Genomic DNA, 18,904 nt, shown 5'->3' with positions numbered 1-18,904 from the left:
TTAGGGGCATTAAATCACTTTATTTTTATTTTGAAAAATTACTTATTATCAGCTAATTGTTTTTCTATATGTATTTCAAGAGTATTCACATTAAATATTTACTATTTTCTTATTTCTTACTATTACTATTTTTTCTAATTTTGTTTAAACTATCATAACAGAAGTAGAAAGGGATCAAGCACAGTATATGACAAGCCCAGAATAAAACTGCCAATTAATAAATGCAGTTAGTGACAAAATGTTTAGATATATACCTAATACAGTGCTTACCATTAAAAAAGTAAAAAATAATGTGTTGCTATGTATGCAACTAAACAGATACTTAACAATCAATATCTATCATTAATCTATCACCAATATATCTCTCCATATATACGTATGTAATGATGTTGTTCTTGAAAAGTAGAAAAGAAAGTTAACAAACTAGTTCAAGTAGGCTATTTTTTATAGTCTAGCAGCTATAATTACTAGTTTTTATACCTGTTATATACTTTCTATTAGCATATTTTAATGATGCAATAGTGAATGAATGAGTATATAAGTAAAGGCACTGACCTTGAAGAACAAGAGATATTACTATGACTATTCTTTGGCTATTACTATCATTTAGAGGGCAGTATATATTAATTGTTAATAGCATCATTATAATTTTGAAATAGAATTAATCTATTCTTTATTTTATTGTTTTCATTATTAAACTATAGTCTGAATAAAGTAAAATAGATACAGTCAGAGAGAACAGAATAGTAAACTACTCTGCTTGCTTTAAAAAACTTGAAACAGGCCATTAAATAAGAGAGGCTAATTCCCCCACCCCTACCCATTCTCTGAGTGTATTATAAAGTTAGTTAATTAAATGGAAGACACAAGGGAGAACTTAGTAATAAAGTTGACATCATAATAGTTCATATTCTACTTGAGAAACTAAAGCTATAAAAATTTACACACGAGCTAGGAGAATATGAAGAGGCAGAGACAGATGCTATCAACTGGGGTGCATATCATCATATTATTAAATTATGACAAACTTGCACCTACACTACCAGGACATTGTTCACTGAATTCTCTTCTGGGCATAAACAACATGCTTTAAAATGCCATTTTGAGCTAGTACACCAAAAAATGAGCCTTTATGTGATTTTTCTTTTTGCTGTAAATTGACTAGAAACCATTTCATATACCCAAACTCCAGATTTAGAAAAACATTTTTTGGATTCTTCTCAGAGTCTTTGTCTTTTCAAGGGTCTAATCAAAGTCACTTTCATACTCGGAACATAACGTTCACTGTCTTTTGCTGCTATTGTTAGCCAATTCTAGGGCTTTCATCTGTTACCTTCACTGCCTACTATACAATTATGGATGCAGCTAATTATGTTTCTAAAAAAGGCATGGTGCTGTTAAAATTAAAGGAAATAATTTGTATAAAATGTTTAGTGTAGAGTTATGCACATGCCTGGTGTTAAGCCAGCCCTAATTCAAAACCTTCAGTATTTAGTGGCTTAAGAATATGCAACATTCTTTTATATGACGAAATAAACTTCAGTACAGAAGAAGAATGATTTTAAGAGAAAGATCAAATTAAACAATAAAAAGAATACTTAGGATGTAGGTATTTAATGTTGTGATTGTCGTTGAAGTTATTAAGAATACATTTTATGTATCACTAAGTACAATGGCACAATGAAATCAATGTAAAATTATTCAAAGAAATGTCCCTGCCACAACCGTCTTTTCGGAACCACTTGTCATGCATATGCTAGATATGTGTGCCCCCAAACAATGTGTAGAGTAGCTAAAACACAACTGTGTGAGGCTCCAAATGATGCAAGAGTAAATTTAAGAGTTATGGCCATTTGTGTGTTCATGCCCACCATTTAGAGGCCTTGGGAAAAAATGTAAATTTGAATTAAAATATTGGACTGTAGCCCAGGCTGGCCTCAAACTTGTGATCCCCCTGCCTCTTCCTCCTTCAGCAAATCCTACCTGTGAATGGTGGCTTCATGAAATTCCTAGGCAAATGGATGGAACTAGAAAATATCATCCTGAGTTAGATAACCCAACCACAAATGAACATACATGGTGTACACTCTCTGATAAGTGTATATTACCCCCAAAGCTCAGAATATCTAAGATACAACTCGCAGACCACATGAAGCTCAAAAGAAGAAAGAAGACCAAAGTTTGGATACTTTGGTCCTTCTTAGAAGGGGGAACAAAATACCCATGGGAGGAGACACAGAGACAAAGTGTGGAGCAGACACTAAAGGAAAAGCCATACAGAGACTGACCCACATGGGGATCCATCCCATATATAGTCACCAAACCCAGACAATATTGTGAATGCCAACAAGTTCTTGATGACAGGAGCCTGATATGGCTGCCTCATGAGAGGCTCTGCCAGTACCAGAAAAATACAGACGTGGATGCTCACAGTCAACCATTGGACTGAGCACAGGGTCCCCAATGGAGGAGTTAGAGAAAGAACTCTTGCTGAAGGGGTTTACAACCCCATAGGAGGAACAGCAATATGAACCAACCAGGACCCCCTCCCCAGATCTACTAACCAAGGAGTACATATGGAGGGACCCATGGCTCCAGCCACATATGTAGCAGAAGATGGCCTTGTCAGATATCAGTGGGAGAAGAGGCCCCTGGTCCTGTGAAGACTCGATGCCCCAGTAGATGGGAATACCAGGATGGGAAAGAGGGAGTGGGTGGCTGGGGGAACACCCACATAGAAGCAGGGGGAAAAGGGATCGTTAGGGGTTTTAGAGGGTTAACCAGGAAAAGGGATAACATTTGAAATGAAAATAAGATAAATATCTAATAAAAATTATATTGGACTGGTTGCATGTGCCAAAGATGATATGAATGCCTCCTATTCTGAACAGAGGGGTCATAAAGGCTTGTAGGAAAGAGAGGGCGAAGTTGGAGGGTGTATTTCTGGAAACTACAGACATTATAGAACAGTATGAGAAGAGATGGCACCTCAGGCAAATCTTCTCGAGTGACTAGACATGCAGGCAATGTCTAGTGCCCCCCAAAATATTAAAAAAATATTGGATCTTTGTATTCAATAGTATATTTGTGTTTATAACTAATAGATTTTGATATGCATGTTATACATCAGTCTATCTCTGGTTTTCATTTTCAGTATGCTGAGTGGTGGAAAAAATGTGAGTTTATCATAAAGCCCATGCATCTATTTAATCTTGTAATGTACATATTGGTGGATCCTGTCTCCTGGACACTGTTTTTATTGATCTGAGACAGCAAGTCAAACAGCCATGTTCTGAACAGAGTGCTGAAATCATTTGTTCGTAGCTTTATCTCTTCCCCATTTTCATTAGTATTGTATTATGATGCCAGGATTGATGAACAATGAGACTTACACCATCCATTAAGATGCTGTGTAATAGCAGGAGTGATGAATTCTGTATCACGGGACATATTTGTGTCACATGATTGTTTGAGAGCAAGGCATTTCAGGAGGTATTTATTGAGTAGCATCAGAACAGTAACTTGAATGACTGTCTGGGTATTTATAGGAAACATACCCAATTTGGAAGGGCTGTTAGAATTTGGAGCACCTGGCTTTATAATATCAGATCAACTAGAATAGTCCTAAATGAGCATTTTACTTTAGCAGCACATCTTTGAGTGAAACTTACTTTCATCTCCTGTTTCAAATTCAAACTTCTGACTGTAGCCACTGTATCCTGACGCGGTCCTCACTCGGATATGAAATATGTACGTGGTGGCGGGCTTGAGGCCTGTGATGATGACACTTGGGGCCTTGGACCTCGTGGAGGAATAGGTGAGCTGTTCATGCTCCTGGGGACAGAAAACAGGAGAAAGGAAATGAGGCAGTGTGACCCTCCCATTTCCTAGAGACGGTCCCCAGGAAAGCTTGTGTAAGCATGGGCTTCCACAGGTTTGCAATTAGTTGATCAGCATTATATATATATATATATATATATATATATATATATATATATATATATATATATATGATGTGCCTGATTTGTGAAATTATCAATAGGATGGTTACTTGTATTTAAATTTACTTGGACATTAATGATTTAGACTGGACTTTGACTCTAAATGGTCTGTGAACATGTTTCAACAGAATAGTAGCTTTGTCTCCATCAAAATGGACACACTGGATTAGACACATTAGGATTAGTTCTGGGAATCATGAGTTTATTACACAATATTTCTACCCAGTGATAGTGAATGCAAAAATGTCAGGGCTATCTATAGGTGAGAAGGAAAAATAGATTGAAATCTTTAGGTAGCAATTAGTTGCTTTTACTTATAACTTTGATTTCTCAGAAGTTATCATTCATAAGTGAACTTTAATGAATAAAATGGTGAGAATTTTTCCTCATGAGATGCTAGATTCCACTCTTAGACCTGTGCAACGTGCAGAGTGATCGAAATGGGCTTCAAAATATGCCCTTAGAACAGATATCATCCTTAGTGAGGTAACCCAATCACAAAAGAACGCACATGGTATGCAGTCACTGATAAGTGGATATTAGCCCAGAAGCTCTGAATACTCAAGACACAATTCGCATATCAAATGATTCCCAAGAAGAAGGAAGGAGAGGTCCCTGGTCCTGGAAAGGCTTGATCCAATATTGTAGGGAAGTACCAGGACAGAGAAGGAGGGGGTTGATTGGAGAATGGGCAGAGGGATGAGAGCTTATGGGACTTATGGGGAGGGGGGAACCGGGAAAGGGAAAATCATTTGGAATGTAAGCAAAGAATATAGAAAAAAAAAGAAAAAATAAAAAACAAACAAACAAACAGAACAGCAATGACGACATAGGAAGCAATGACATAGGGAAGATGTATGGCACCTGTGAAATCATCGACTGTTCTGGAGGAATGCTTGTGCCGTTTCCTGGTTTTATGTTTAACTACCTCACTGCACTACTTTGGGTTACTTTAGCTATCAGAGCGACCTGGTAGGTCCTGGTCCTTTATGTCTGTTCTTGCTCATTCCATCAGAACAGGATTGTTTATTATACCTGTCTTTGTAAGCGATTGTTCATGAGACCATAGTGGTAGGGGGGCAAACTAAACTTTCATTGTTTGGAATTATAAAGTTTTCCTCTTAAGGAGTCATAGTTTAATTAGACATCCAAAAGAAATTGTAGAATAGAAACTTCTCTACTCTAAAAGTCTGTACTGTGAAATGCTCTGTAAGCTGAACTGTTCAGGTCCTGACATGATGGCTCTCATGTGGGCAGGTTTAGATCATATGGTATGTAAAATGCCATATCACATATCATATGGCTTATGGTATGACATAGTCAGGATGCTGGCCCACCAAAACTATTGAATAAAATTACCTTCAGAGATGCATAGAAGTTAAAATGAATTTGGCGCTTAGACTAGGTACCACCTTAGACTGGGTCCCCACTCCACTCTCTACCAGACCTCCGCAATCTCTGGGGCCCCAAGTCTCTTGAAGGTTAGCTGCATCTTCTCTACTGAGTTCAGACCCAGCAGTCCTCTGCTGTATATGTGTTGGGGGCCTCAGAAGATTTGCCATTAAACATTATGTCTTCCTTATGTGAATACCCCAAAATTGAAAAAAAAAAAAGAAATACCCAGGAATATTAGAAAAAGAAGTGTGAGTCTATATTTTTACAAAGAACTTTTCTCAATGCAAAGATCAACCTAGGTCAACAGGTTCTAAAGTGAATTTCTTTTAAGTCTAAATGTAAAAATCCTGTCAAAGGGAGGAGGAAGCTTTTCAGGGCTTCTAGTCGAATGACTCATTTGATGCTTAATCCTGCCTGTATTGTCAGGATTTCATTTATGGTTGGCCTGGAAACTGCTGTTTTTTAAGAGACTTTGTAGACAAAGAAAAGATTATAAAAAAATTCACACTTCTGCACATGTGTCAAGTTCTCTGCACTTGAGGGTGCTGACTTAAGGTTTAAAATTATAACAATGCATTCCCTTATTCTGCTTTGGAAAAAGAAGTTCCTTTTTTTCTTCACTCTTCAATTTCTTTCTTTCTTTCTTTCTTTCTTTCTTTCTTTCTTTCTTTCTTTCTTTCTTTCTTTCTTTCTTTCTTTCTTTCTTTTTCTTTTTTCTTTTTTCTTTTTTTCTTTTTACAGATCAGACTTTATCCCCTTTTGGTCCACCCTCTGACTCTTTCACATCCCACACCTCCTCCTCTCTGTCTCCAAGAGGATGTCCCAACCCCCACCCTCCACTCCATCAGACATCCTGATACCCTAGGGCCCCAAGTCTCTTGAGGGTTAGGTGCATCTTCTCTGACTGAGTCTAGACCTGGCAGTCCTCTGCTCTATATGTGTTGGGGGACCTCAAAAGATGTGCCATTAAACATTATAGCTTTATTTTTCATAACCTTACATACTATGTTGTGTCTAAACTTTACAATATATATGTGTATGTGCATATATAGTACATATATATCTTTCAGTGGTAGAATCAAATCTTTCATATCTACTTTTAATTACAAAAATGATTAAAGTATAGCAGTATTCTAAGTAATAAACAAAATAAAAAATTGGGAACATATGTATGTGCATGTGTGTGTCTGCGATTTTAAGAGTAGAAAGTAAATAGAAATCTATGCATCTAGCATAAGAGACAAGGAAACAAAACCAGGTATATAAAATATTGATGACTATGATCCGCTATGTATTGAAAGCAGGAATCAGCTTATGTCAAGACATTGGTAATCAAGAATACATAGCATGGAGGAATAGAAATATACTTGTTAACCTTACTGTTTGAAGTAAAAATTTGCAATTCATAAACATTTTTCCATCACCTGTGCAGGAAAAAATATTCTACCTTTGGTATAATTTCCTGCAATATAGAAGTTATGTTGTGACTTCAGTGCTGTCTTACCATTTAAAATGATGGATATGGAAAGAATTTGAGGGCAGTTAAAAATAATTCAGTCTTATTCTGTGAGACAGATGGTATAGAATGGAAAGTTTACTCCTAAATGCTGCTGAACAATTATACACTGTCTTTGTTGCTTCACCAAAACATAGCTAAACAGTAATCTATTTAGTAAGTTACAGAGTCAAGGATACCTGCTGCAGGCAGCGTTTAGATTTTCTGTGTCCGATAGGCATGTAATGGTAGTTATATCCCTAATATAAACATTGTCAGGCAGGAGGTGTGCTTAAATGCACTTAACTCCTCACCAGCTACACAGTAGGTACCCATCCTCACATCTTGTCATTAGCTTATCACAGAGGAGAAACCATGAAAGAGGACATTTTCTCTTCGTAGCTTTGAACTACTGGGAAATGAAGTTAGCTTTCATTCGCTACAAGATAGAACATTATTATTGTTGTAGAACATTGGCTAATTGTTGTTTTGCTGACATATGTGTTCCAAATGTAAGCAGTTGTCATGAGGTAGAGACCATACATTACACAAGATCAATCCCTTGCTTGTCTCAGCAAGAAGAATCAACAATAGGTTTGAATGCATCATTATCAGGTACTTTTCTGGAGTGAATCCTTTCGAATCAGAATTGCTAGTTTATGACATGAATGTTAACTTTGCTAAGAATTTTATTTATTTATTTTTCCTTAGGCTATATAACTTTATTTTTCTATTAATTAATTTACTTATTCACTTTATATCTTGATCACAGCCCCTCCCTCAGTCCCCAGAAACACAGCCCCGCCCTTTATCCCTTGAGAAGTAGGGGAGGCCCCTCCTTCTGGCACACTGGCACCTCAAGTCACCATTGGACTAGGCATATTCTTTCCCCAAGCCTTTATTTCACTGTTCCTAAAGTTATAATTTTTCATCTTTTTCCTGCAGTAACATTTCCTGATCACTCTTTTTCAAGTTATGGTCATATGTTACACTTTTATTGTGTATAGTTTTTTTCCTCCTAAGATATATCCTGATCATAACTCCCCTCCCACTATTCCACGCAGTTCCTCCCAGACATCTCTCCCACTGGGATCTAGGCCCTTTCTGGCTCTCATTAAAAAAGCATCATCTTTCTAAGAGATAATAATAAAGCATAATGTAATAAAACAAAATAAAAAAGATAAAACAAAAACTAACACATTGGACAAAACAAACAGGAGAAGAGCCCAGGAGAAGGCCTATGAAATGAATAGAGATGCAGAGACCCACTCCTTCCACACGCGGAAATCACAGAAAAACACTAGGCTGGAAGCCACAACACGTATGCAAATGACCTCTAGTGTAAAACAGACAAGCCCTCTCATGACACTGTCAGACAAGGAACCCACAGAAATTCCGCTGAGTTTATTTTCTGTTTGCCATCTACTGGTGGACAAGCAACCTACCCCTTAGAGTACTTTTTCTCTTCAATGAGACTTCCTCGGAGGAAGCCAAGTTTTCATTTGCAAGTGGTTATCAATTGGCGATTGCTCCTGCGTTAGGGATTGGGGCATGTGTGCAAGTCTCCTTTGAACTGTGGAACCTTATCTGGTGCAGACCTGCCCAGGCCTCACTCATGCTGCCTCAGTCTCCATGGATACATGTATACAATCATCGTGTGACTTAGAGGACCCTCCTTTTGTTTACTTTGTGTCCTCCATCACCAACACTCCCCTCTACATCTCTGCCCCCACCCCCTTTCTACCTCCTTTCTCTTCCTTGAGACATCCCATTTAGGGCTTAGTGATTGAGACTTAGCCTCTCTCATTCTCTACATAATGTCTGGCCGTGGATCTCCATCTTTGTTCCCATCTGCTACAGGCAGAAGCTTCTCTAATGATGGCTGAGCAAGGCACTGATGGACAAGTGTAGGAGAATGTCATTAGTCATCATTTTATTGCGAGTTTTCCCTCCCTAAGTCCTTGGTTATTTAGATTCATGCTCGTTGTCACCCAAGCAGTGTTCCAACTCATGCAGTGAGACTTAAATCAGAGATTGGTTGGTTACTGTCACCAGCTTTGTGACTCCCCCAGAAAATTTGTAATTTTACTTTTTTTGTTATTTCCAGAGATTTGAAGTAACATGTAGATATTTTTCCTCTCAATTTTGCATCTTGCCAACATCATTTAATATCTGCTTATACCACAAGCCATTGTCTTCCCTCTGTCTACTTTGCTTGTGTTAATTGTGCTGTCTTGTAACCTATGTTCCAAGCGTAGCTATTCCTCCATGCTTCAAATATATATGTACTCTCTCTCAATTTCTTTCCCAATTTAGTAATAAGTACCACATTAGCTATACTCAATAAGTAACTTTACTAATTTCCCAAGAGAACTTTTAAGATATGCTTTGTTGCAGATCCATGACTATTGTTTGTAAACTCTTCCAGGTATTGAATTTATCCAATCTATACCTAAGAATTGGTCTCAATATGTGGTGATAACATTTCACATTGAACTCTGATCACTGTACAGGATGTTTCTTGGCTAGGGCACTGACAGTCATGCAGTGATGCATGTTGGTTGCAAGGGAAGCAGTGTTACAGCATCTCCTTGAATGAACACAGAAAATAGCACTGATTTGGGGGAAAACACAATAACAGTGAATGTTAATATTATGTTATGAGTAACAGTTTATAGAATATACACATGGTGTATCCTATTTGTGATGAATAAAAGTTCAGAATAGTGTGAATATATTGTTATTCAGTATACAAATTAGGACACTGTTAAATAGTACATTTATTTATAATTCTCTGAAGGATTCAGCATTTATTTGCAATATCTTCCCATAGGAGGAGTTTAGAGCTTAAATGATGCTAATAGGAAGGCTTTACTGGGAATGCAGTCTTACTGTTACCGTGGACCCTATATATAAAATACCTAATGTAGCTTTATATCTGAAGGTGGGAACTTTTTATGATAACTCAAAAACACCTTAGAACCTGATGTAGCATATGATTTAGACTGAAATTGAATAAAAAGACAGGGATTCCAGTGTTCATTTGTTCTTTCTGCATTTCCCTACAGTCAGACTTAATACATCCTGGCTCAGTGGATGGCAAGGTGCAGAGATCTTGGTTAGACTGCTCCAATTTTGTATCTGATGTTGACTCTGCTGCTGTAACATTCCTTGGCAACACTTCCATTTACTCCGATGTGAACACACTCATCCTGGAATGTACAATGATCTTTCACTCATTCGTTGTGGGGTTATGGACTGCTCCAATCCAAGAGGCCAGCACAGACAGGATTCAGCTGGCTGCTTTGCTTTCTCGTAATGTTTGTGGGTCTAGTCAGATTTCTAAGAGATATCACCTGTTTAAAGTTCTAATATCAATTTTAATTATAAATTAGCTAGATTCACTAGATGTCAATAATCATTCTTTTTCTACAGAGTTACAGATAATAAAATTAATGGACTATAAATGTGTAGTAATCCACACATCAAATGAGGTACAAGAAGAATGGAGGAGTGGTCCCTTGTTCTGGAAAGACTCAGTGTAGCAGTATAGGGCAAAACCAGAACAGAGAAGTGGGAAAGGGTGAGTGGGAGAACAGGGGAAGGGAAGGGGCTTACGGGACTTTCGGGGATTGGGGGGCCAGAAAAGGGGATATCATTTGAAATGTAAATAAAAAATATATCAAATAAAAAAAAGAAAAAAATGTGTAGTGAACTCTCATTTTATAACCTGTTAGTACTTGTTAAGACCACAGCACTATATTTTTAAATAAAAAATTATAAATTATAAATTAGCTAGATTAGTGGATCTAGTTAATAATAATGCTTTTTAGCCTACAGACTTATAGAAGCGAAGGTGTCTGTTCATAGGGATATGATTTATATAGTGTTTATTCCTACTGCATGTGGAAACTAAGCATTGTATTTTAGATAATCTAGTTAATTCTATGAATTAATTCCCAAGTTTTTTTTAGTTGAATCTCTACAAATCTCTTAATAGACAGTCCTGACTAGCATGGAATGATGGCTTCCTGTAGTTCAGTGCTAGCAGAAATGCCCCCATCTCGCACACAAACTATTGGGCTTATTCTAGCAAATAACTTGGTTATGGTTTAGAAGGACATTTTCTATATATTCTATTGACTATTTTGGATGGAATATTCTCTCCAAAAAACTTTAAAGGATGCATAGACTAATAGTGTTTTGTGACTGCCAAGATGTTTTTACACACATTCTTTAGTCCTCATAATAATTTTCTGAAAAAAGAAAAATGGTATTTGATAGTGTAGTCTTCTTTTAGTTCACATAGCTTTTTAAGAACTATAGAATTGTAACTAAACATAGTAAGACATAGGATCCTGGTTGGCTTTTCAGCCTCTTCTTGAATTTAATTAGAATGCCAAAATGCTGGAGGAACTATAGACTCGGAGTGTACTCCATCTTTAAGCCTTTTACAACACTGTACCTAATGAGTGGAGTGAAAGCACTCTCAGTAGGTGTAGCATCTCTGTCAAAAAGAATCACCACAAAAGGACGTGTCAGAAGACTCTTTCAGTTCTTGTGTGGGTTTGCTTTGATTAGACCCAAGCATTAGTCTATGCATCCTTTAAAGTTTTTTGGAGAGAATATTCCATCCAAAATAGTCAATAGAATATATAGAAAATGTCCTTCTAAACCATAACCAAGTTATTTGCTAGAATAAGCCCAATAGTTTGTGTGCAAGATGGGGGCATTTCTGCTAGCACTGAACTACAGGAAGCCATCATTCCATGCTAGTCAGGACTGTCTATTAAGAGATTTGTAGAGATTCAACTAAAAAAAAAACTTGGGAATTAATTAATAGATTTAACTAGATTATCTAAAATACAATGCTTAGTTTCCACATGCAGTAGGAAATAAAAAATACTCCTCTTATCAGATACAGAATATTCAACTACTTAACTATATGACAGAAAGAACAAGACTCCTATTCTTAAATATTTAATATTTTACTGTTGTAGCCAAAAAGTTTTTATTTTTCTTTTATGTCACAATACGAATGTATTGAGTGAAATATATTTATAGTAATAATCAAAACAAAAACATAATTTTAGCTTCATATTTATTGGAACCACATTAAATTGAGTTGTTAATGCAATTGTGTCTGATGTAGTCACTTGCGAGGACCTCAGCATTTGTTCTTCTGTGATTACTCTCAGTTATGCTGATAAATAGATTCATCTTCTACTAACGTGACTTGGTTTTTTATTTTAGCATGCTATAAATGTTTAGTGAATCTCATTTTATTGCTATAGTAAAACTAACCTGTTAATACTGTTAAGAATGGGGGTGGGAGGATGGATTTGCATTTTTCTGTGAGGGGGAAGACGGGAAGGGTATAACATTTGAAATGTAAATGAAGAATATATTCAATAAAAAGTAAAAAAAAAGAATATTGAATTATACTTTAAAAATAATTTTGAATTTAATGATATTTTAACTATAATTTTAATCCATAGTTAGAGGTGATCTTCTTAACTCTTTTTCTATTACTGGCCTCTGCTTATGACATGTGGGTTTTGTTGTTAATATTATATTGCAAAACTTTCATTGCAATGTTCTAGAGTGATATCATCAGGAGAATCCTATATTCTTTGGTAATGTAACTGAAATTAGAAATCATGGTAGTAGATATTTGAGCAGTTCCATGTGTACTCCGTCTACCTCAGCAGAAGGGGACAGAGACGGCTCCCTGTCGTAGAGACAAGAGCAGGCTAAAAGGAGGATACGATTTTTCTTCTAAGTGATTGACTATCCATCAAGAGCCACAGAGAAAAATCCTTCTGCTTTCTGGCTTCTTCCCTCCCTTAATTTCAGAGATTAAACTCTTCCTGCACTCTGCATGTCAACCATTGTATCAATTAACAGTTGGTTTTGTAGCTATTAAACAGCAGCAGCAGCCACAACCACAACATGCTTACTTTACTCTTATTGCTTAAGCTGTGTAAGTTCTTGAAGAGAAAATGGCAGAAAGGGTCAGATAATTGTAACTAGTCAGGGGATAGAGTACTCTTTAATGATTTTGTTATGACAAAATTTTTAAATATGTACAAGTAAGAAAGCTGAAGAATTAGTTGTTTTAAATGCACAAACCCTTCCTGGCTATTCTACAGAAGTATCATTTAATGTTCTGTAGTTGTAATTTACTACAATCAACTCTAAAATCAGATATTAAAAATTAATTGATCACATATATATGTATATATATACATATATATAATTAAGTAAAATGAATGGTAAATTTTTCTACAAGGGATACTGTTATTATAATATGACCTACAAAAATATTTGTACTAGGAATGTACCATTAAATTCAGTCCATACATGAATTTGGGGTGTGTTTTCCTATCTCAGGGGCCCAATCCTGCTGTAATGATAAAAGTAAAATGTAAAAGCTACTTAGACAAATGGATGGAGCTGGAGAACATCATACTAAGTGAGGTAACCCAGTCTCAAAAGATCAATCATGGTATGCACTCACTGATAAGTGGATATTAGCCTAGAAACTTTGAATACCCAAGACATAATCCACAAATTAAATGATGTCCAAAAAGAATGGAGGAGTGTCCCCTGGTTCTGGAAAGACTCAGTGCAAGAGTATAGGGGAATTCCAGAACAGGGAAGTGGTAAGGGGTAGATGGAGGAACAGGGGGAGGGAAGCGGGCTTATGGGACTTGCGGGGAGTGGGGACCCAGAAAAGGGGAAATCATTTGAAATGTAAATAAAAATATATCAATAAAAAAAGAAAAAAAAGCTAAAAGTAAATAAGTTTTCATAGAACCCAGAAGATATCTAGCATAACTTTCTTATTTTAAGAGCACTGGTCAATAGTGAGCCAAAATCAAATCATTATAACAGCATTTATATTTGTACTGCTTCAAACAGGATGCCTAGGCCCAGAATGGATCCAGCTGTCATGACACTTTACACAAGTATGAATGAAGAAATGATTTTATTGCTGTACAATCTACCTTTAAATGCTGAAGTTAGGTCATCCAGAGACTGCCTGACCTGGGGATCCATCCCATATACAGTTACAAAACCCAGACACTATTGTAGATGCCAACAAGGGCTTTCTGACAGGAGCCTGATATAGTTGTCACCTGGGAGGCTCTGTCAGTGCATTACAAACACTGAGGGGGACACTCTCAGCCAATCATTCAACTGAGCACAGGGTCCCGAATGGGGGAGCTAGAGAAAGGACTGAAGGAGCTGAAGGTGTTTGCAGCACCATAGGAAGAACAACAATATGAACCACCCAGTACCCACAGAGCTCCCAGGGACTAAACCATGAACCAAAGAGTACACATGGAGAGACCTATGGCTCCAGATGCATATGCAGCAGAGGATGGCCTTGTTGGACATCAAAGGGAGAAGAGGCCCTTGGACCTGAGAAGGCTAAATGCCTCAGTATAGGGGAATGCCAGAACAGGGAAGTGGGAGTGGTTGGATTGGTGAGTGTGGCGGGGGAGGATGGAGAGGGATGGGTTAGGGGATTTTCAGGTGTGTGTGTGTGGGAAAGCAGGAAAGGGGAGTCCATTTGAATTGTAAATAAAGAATTTATCTAATAAAATGCTTAAGTTATTATTAAATTATTCTTACAGCAATCTAAAAATTAGGTGTCATCAACTAATGATAACTCAAGTGAGACATTAAAATAATAATGTTCTTTATTCATATTTCCTCAACTGAGAACAGGAGGGGTGGTCCTCCTTAGGGAGGAGAACACCAATTGGTTTTTCTGTTTTAAATGGGTAGCCCTGAATACGTACATACAAGTAACATTATATGAATTCAACAGGTATATACATGTATATACATACATACATAAAAGAATGACAGATGACAAAAGAAGCTATGACTTCAAAGGAGAGTGGGAGTTGTATATACTAGGGTGTGTGTGGTGAGGAAGGGAAAGGAGAAATGTTATAATTAAAACACAATATCATAAAGAAGCAAGGGAAAAACATCAATGGTATGCTATCAAATACACAGTTTTCTTAGGAATATTGTGAAAAATAGCGAGATTTTTTTTATTCAATATAATTTATTTACATTTCAAATGATTTCCCCTTTTCTAGCCCCCCCACTCCCCGATAGTCCCTTCTCTTCCCCTGTCCTCCCTCCCACCCCTTCCCACTTCCCCGTTCTGGTTTTGCCGAATACTGTTTCACTGAGTCTTTCCAGAACCAGGGGCCACTCCTCCTTTCTTCTTGTATCTCATTTGATGTGTGGATTATGTTTTGGGTATTCCAGTTTTCTAGGTTAATAACCACTTATTAGTGAGTGCATACCATGATTCACCTTTTGAGTCTGGGTTACCTTACTTAATATGATGTTCTCTAGCTCCATCCATTTGCCTAAGAATTTCATGAATTCATTGTTTCTAATGGCTGAATAGTACTCCATTGTGTAGATATACCACATTTTTTGCATCCACTCTTCTGTTGAGGGATACCTGGGTTCTTTCCAGCATCTGGCAAATATATATAGGGCTGCTATGAACATAGTAGAGCATGTATCCTTATTACATGGTGGGGAATCGTCTGGATATATGCCCAGGAGTGGTATAGCAGGATCTTCTGGAAGTGAGGTGCCCAGTTTTCGGAGGAACCGCCAGACTGATTTCCAGAGTGGTTGTACCAATTTGCAACCCCACCAGCAGTGGAGGAGTGTTCCTCTTTCTCCACACCCTCTCCAACACCTGCTGTCTCCTGAATTTTTAATCTTAGCCATTCTGACTGGTGTAAGATGAAATCTTAGGGTTGTTTTGATTTGCATTTCCCTAATGACTAATGAAGTTGAGCATTTTTAAAGATGCTTCTCTGCCATCCGAAGTTCTTCAGGTGAGAATTCTTTGTTTAACTCTGTACCCCATTTTTTAATAGGGTTGTTCGGTTTTCTGGAGTCTAACTTCTTGAGTTCTTTATATATATTGGATATTAGCCCTCTATCTGATGTAGGATTGGTGAAGATATTTTCCCAATTTGTTGGTTGCCGATCTGTCCTCTTGATGGTGTCCTTTGCCTTACAGAAACTCTGTAACCTTATGAGGTCCCATTTGTCAATTCTTGCTCTTAGAGCATATGCTATTGGTGTTCTGTTCAGAAACTTTCTCCCTGTACCGATGTCCTCAAGGGTCTTCCCCAGTTTCTTTTCTATTAGCTTCAGAGTGTCTGGCTTTATGTGGAGGTCCTTGATCCATTTGGATTTGAGCTTAGTACAAGGAGACAAGGATGGATCAATTCGCATTCTTCTGCATGCTGACCTCCAGTTGAACCAGCACCATTTGTTGAAAAGGCTATCTTTTTTTCCATTGGATGTTTTCAGCCTCTTTGTCGAGGATCAAGTGGCCATAGGTGTGTGGGTTCATTTCTGGATCTTCAATCCTGTTCCATTGATCCTCCTGCCTGTCACTGTACCAATACCATGCAGTTTTTAACACTATTGCTCTGTAGTATTGCTTGAGGTCAGGGATACTGATTCCCCCAGATTTTCTTTTGTTGCTGAGAATAGTTTTAGCTATCCTGGGTTTTTTGTTGTTCCAGATGAATTTGATAATTGCTCTTTCTAACTCTGTGAAGAATTGAGTTGGGATTTTGATGGGTATTGCATTGAATCTGTATAGAGCTTTAGGCAAAATGGCCATTTTAACTATATTGATTCTACCGATCCAGGAGCATGGGAGGTTTTCCCATTTTTTGAGGTCTTCTTCCATTTCCTTCTTCAGAGTCTTGAAGTTCTTGTCATACAGATCTTTCACATGTTTGGTAAGAGTCACCCCAAGATACTTTATACTGTTTGTGGCTATTGTGAAGGGGGTCATTTCCCTAATTTCTTTCTCAGCCTGCTTATCCTTTGAGTATAGGAAGGCTACTGATTTGCTGGAGTTGATTTTATAACCTGCCACTTTGCTGAAGTTGTTTATCAGCTGTAGGAGCTCTCTAGTGGAGTTCTTTGGGTCACTTAGGTAGACTATCATGTCATCTGCAAATAATGATAGTTTGACTTCTTCCTTTCCAATTTGTATCCCTTTGACCTCCTTATGTTGTCGAATTGCCCGAGCTAGTACCTCAAGTACAATATTGAAAAGATAAGGAGAAAGGGGGCAGCCTTGTCTGGTCCCTGATTTCAGTGGGATTGCTTCAAGTTTCTCTCCATTTAGTTTGATGCTGGCTACCGGTTTGCTGTATATTGCTTTTACTATGTTTAGGTATGGGCCTTGAATTCCTGTTCTCTCCAAGACTTTAAGCATGAAGGGATGCTGAATTTTGTCAAATGCTTTTTCAGCATCCAATGAAATGACCATGTGGTTTTGTTCTTTGAGTTTGTTTATGTAGTGGATTGTATTGATGGATTTCCGTATATTGAACCAACCCTGCATTCCCGGGATAAAGCCTACTTGATCATGGTGGATGATCGTTTTGATGTGTTCTTGGATTTGGTTGGCAAGAATTTTATTGAGTATTTTTGCATCTATGTTCATAAGGGAAATTGGTCTGACGTTCTCTTTCTTTGTTGGATCTTTTTGTGGCTTTGGTATCAGCGTAATTGTGGCTTCGTAGAAGGAATTGGGTAGTGTTCCTTCTGTTTCTATTTTGTGGAATAGTTTGAAGAGTATTGGTGTTAACTCTTCTTTGAAGGTCTGGTAGAATTCTGCACTGAAGCCATCTGGTCCTGTGCTTTTTTTGGTTGGAAGACTTTCTATGACTCCTTCTATTTCTTTAGGCATTATGGGACTGTTTAGATGGTCTAGTTGGTCCTGATTTAATTTTGGTATTTGGTATCTGTCAAGGAAATTGTCCATTTCCTCCAGATTCTCCAGTTGTGTTGAGTACAGGTTCTTGTAGTAGGATATGATGATTTTTTGGATTTCCTCAGTTTCCGTTGTTATATCTCCCTTTTCATTTCTAAGTTTGTTAATTTGGATACTTTCTCTGTGCCCTTTGGTCAGTCTGGCTAAGGGTTTGTCTATCTTGTTGATTTTCTCAAAGAACCAGCTCCTGGTTTTCTTGATTTTTTGTATGGTTCTCTTTGTTTCTACTTGATTGATTTCGGCCCTGAGTTTGATGATTTCCTGCCTTCTACTCCTCCTGGGTGAAATAGCTTCTTTTTTTCCTAGGGCTTTCAGGTGTGTCATTAAGCTGGTAATGTATGCTCTCTCCATTTTCTTTTTGGAGGCACTCAGGGCTATGAGTTTTCCTCTTAGCACTGCTTTCATTGTGTCCCATAGATTTGGGTATGTTGTGTTTTCATTTTCATTATGTTCTAAAAAGTCTTTAATTTCTTTCTTTATTTCTTCCTTGACCAAGGTATCATTGAGTAGAGTATTGTTCAGTTTCCACGTGTATGTGGGTTTTCTGTTGTTTCTGTTGCTATTGAAGACCACTTTTACTCCATAGTGATCAGATAGGAGGCATGGGATTAGTTCTATCTTCTTATATTTGTTGAGGTCTGTCTTGTGACCAATTATATGGTCGATTTTGGAGAAGGTACCATGAGGTGCTGAGAAAAAGGTATATTCTTTTGTTTTAGGATAGAATGTTCTATATATATCTGTTAAATCTAATTGGTCCAAAGCTTCAATTAGTTTCATTGTGTCCCTGTTAGGTTTCTGTTTTCCTGATCGGTCCATTGAGGAAAGTGCAGTGTTGAAGTCACCCACAATTATTGTGTTAGGTGCAATGTGTGCTTTTAGTTTTAATAAAGTTTCTTTTATGAAAGAGGGTGCCCTTGCATTTGGGGCATAGATGTTCAGGATTGACAGTTCTTCTTTTTGTATTTTTCCTTTGACCAGCAAGAAGTGTCCCCCAGGGTCCCTTTTGATGACTTTTGGTTGAAAGTCAATTTTATCTGATATTAAAATGGCTACTCCAGCTTGTTTCCTGAGACCATTTGCTTGTAAAATTGTCTTCCAGCCTTTTACTCTAAGGTAGTGTTTGTCTTTGACCCTGAGGTGTGTTTCCTGTAAGCA

The 18,904-nt window shown here is 37.4% G+C and overlaps 1 protein-coding gene across 1 annotated transcript in view; it reads right to left on the bottom strand.

The window, feature by feature from the left end:
- The window catches only part of Epha6 (EPH receptor A6), a 993,878-nt gene that overhangs the window by 376,558 nt on the left and 598,416 nt on the right, over window positions 1-18,904 (bottom strand). Inside the window, exon 7 of the mRNA XM_052158907.1 lies at window positions 3,672-3,834. Within this exon, the coding sequence (XP_052014867.1) occupies window positions 3,672-3,834 (163 nt within the window). The remainder of the gene's footprint in view (window positions 1-3,671; window positions 3,835-18,904) is intronic.

Source organism: Apodemus sylvaticus, chromosome 15, assembly GCF_947179515.1.
Source record: "Apodemus sylvaticus chromosome 15, mApoSyl1.1, whole genome shotgun sequence".
Lineage (NCBI taxonomy): Eukaryota > Metazoa > Chordata > Mammalia > Rodentia > Muridae > Apodemus > Apodemus sylvaticus.
This window is presented reverse-complemented; position numbering and strand designations above follow the sequence as displayed.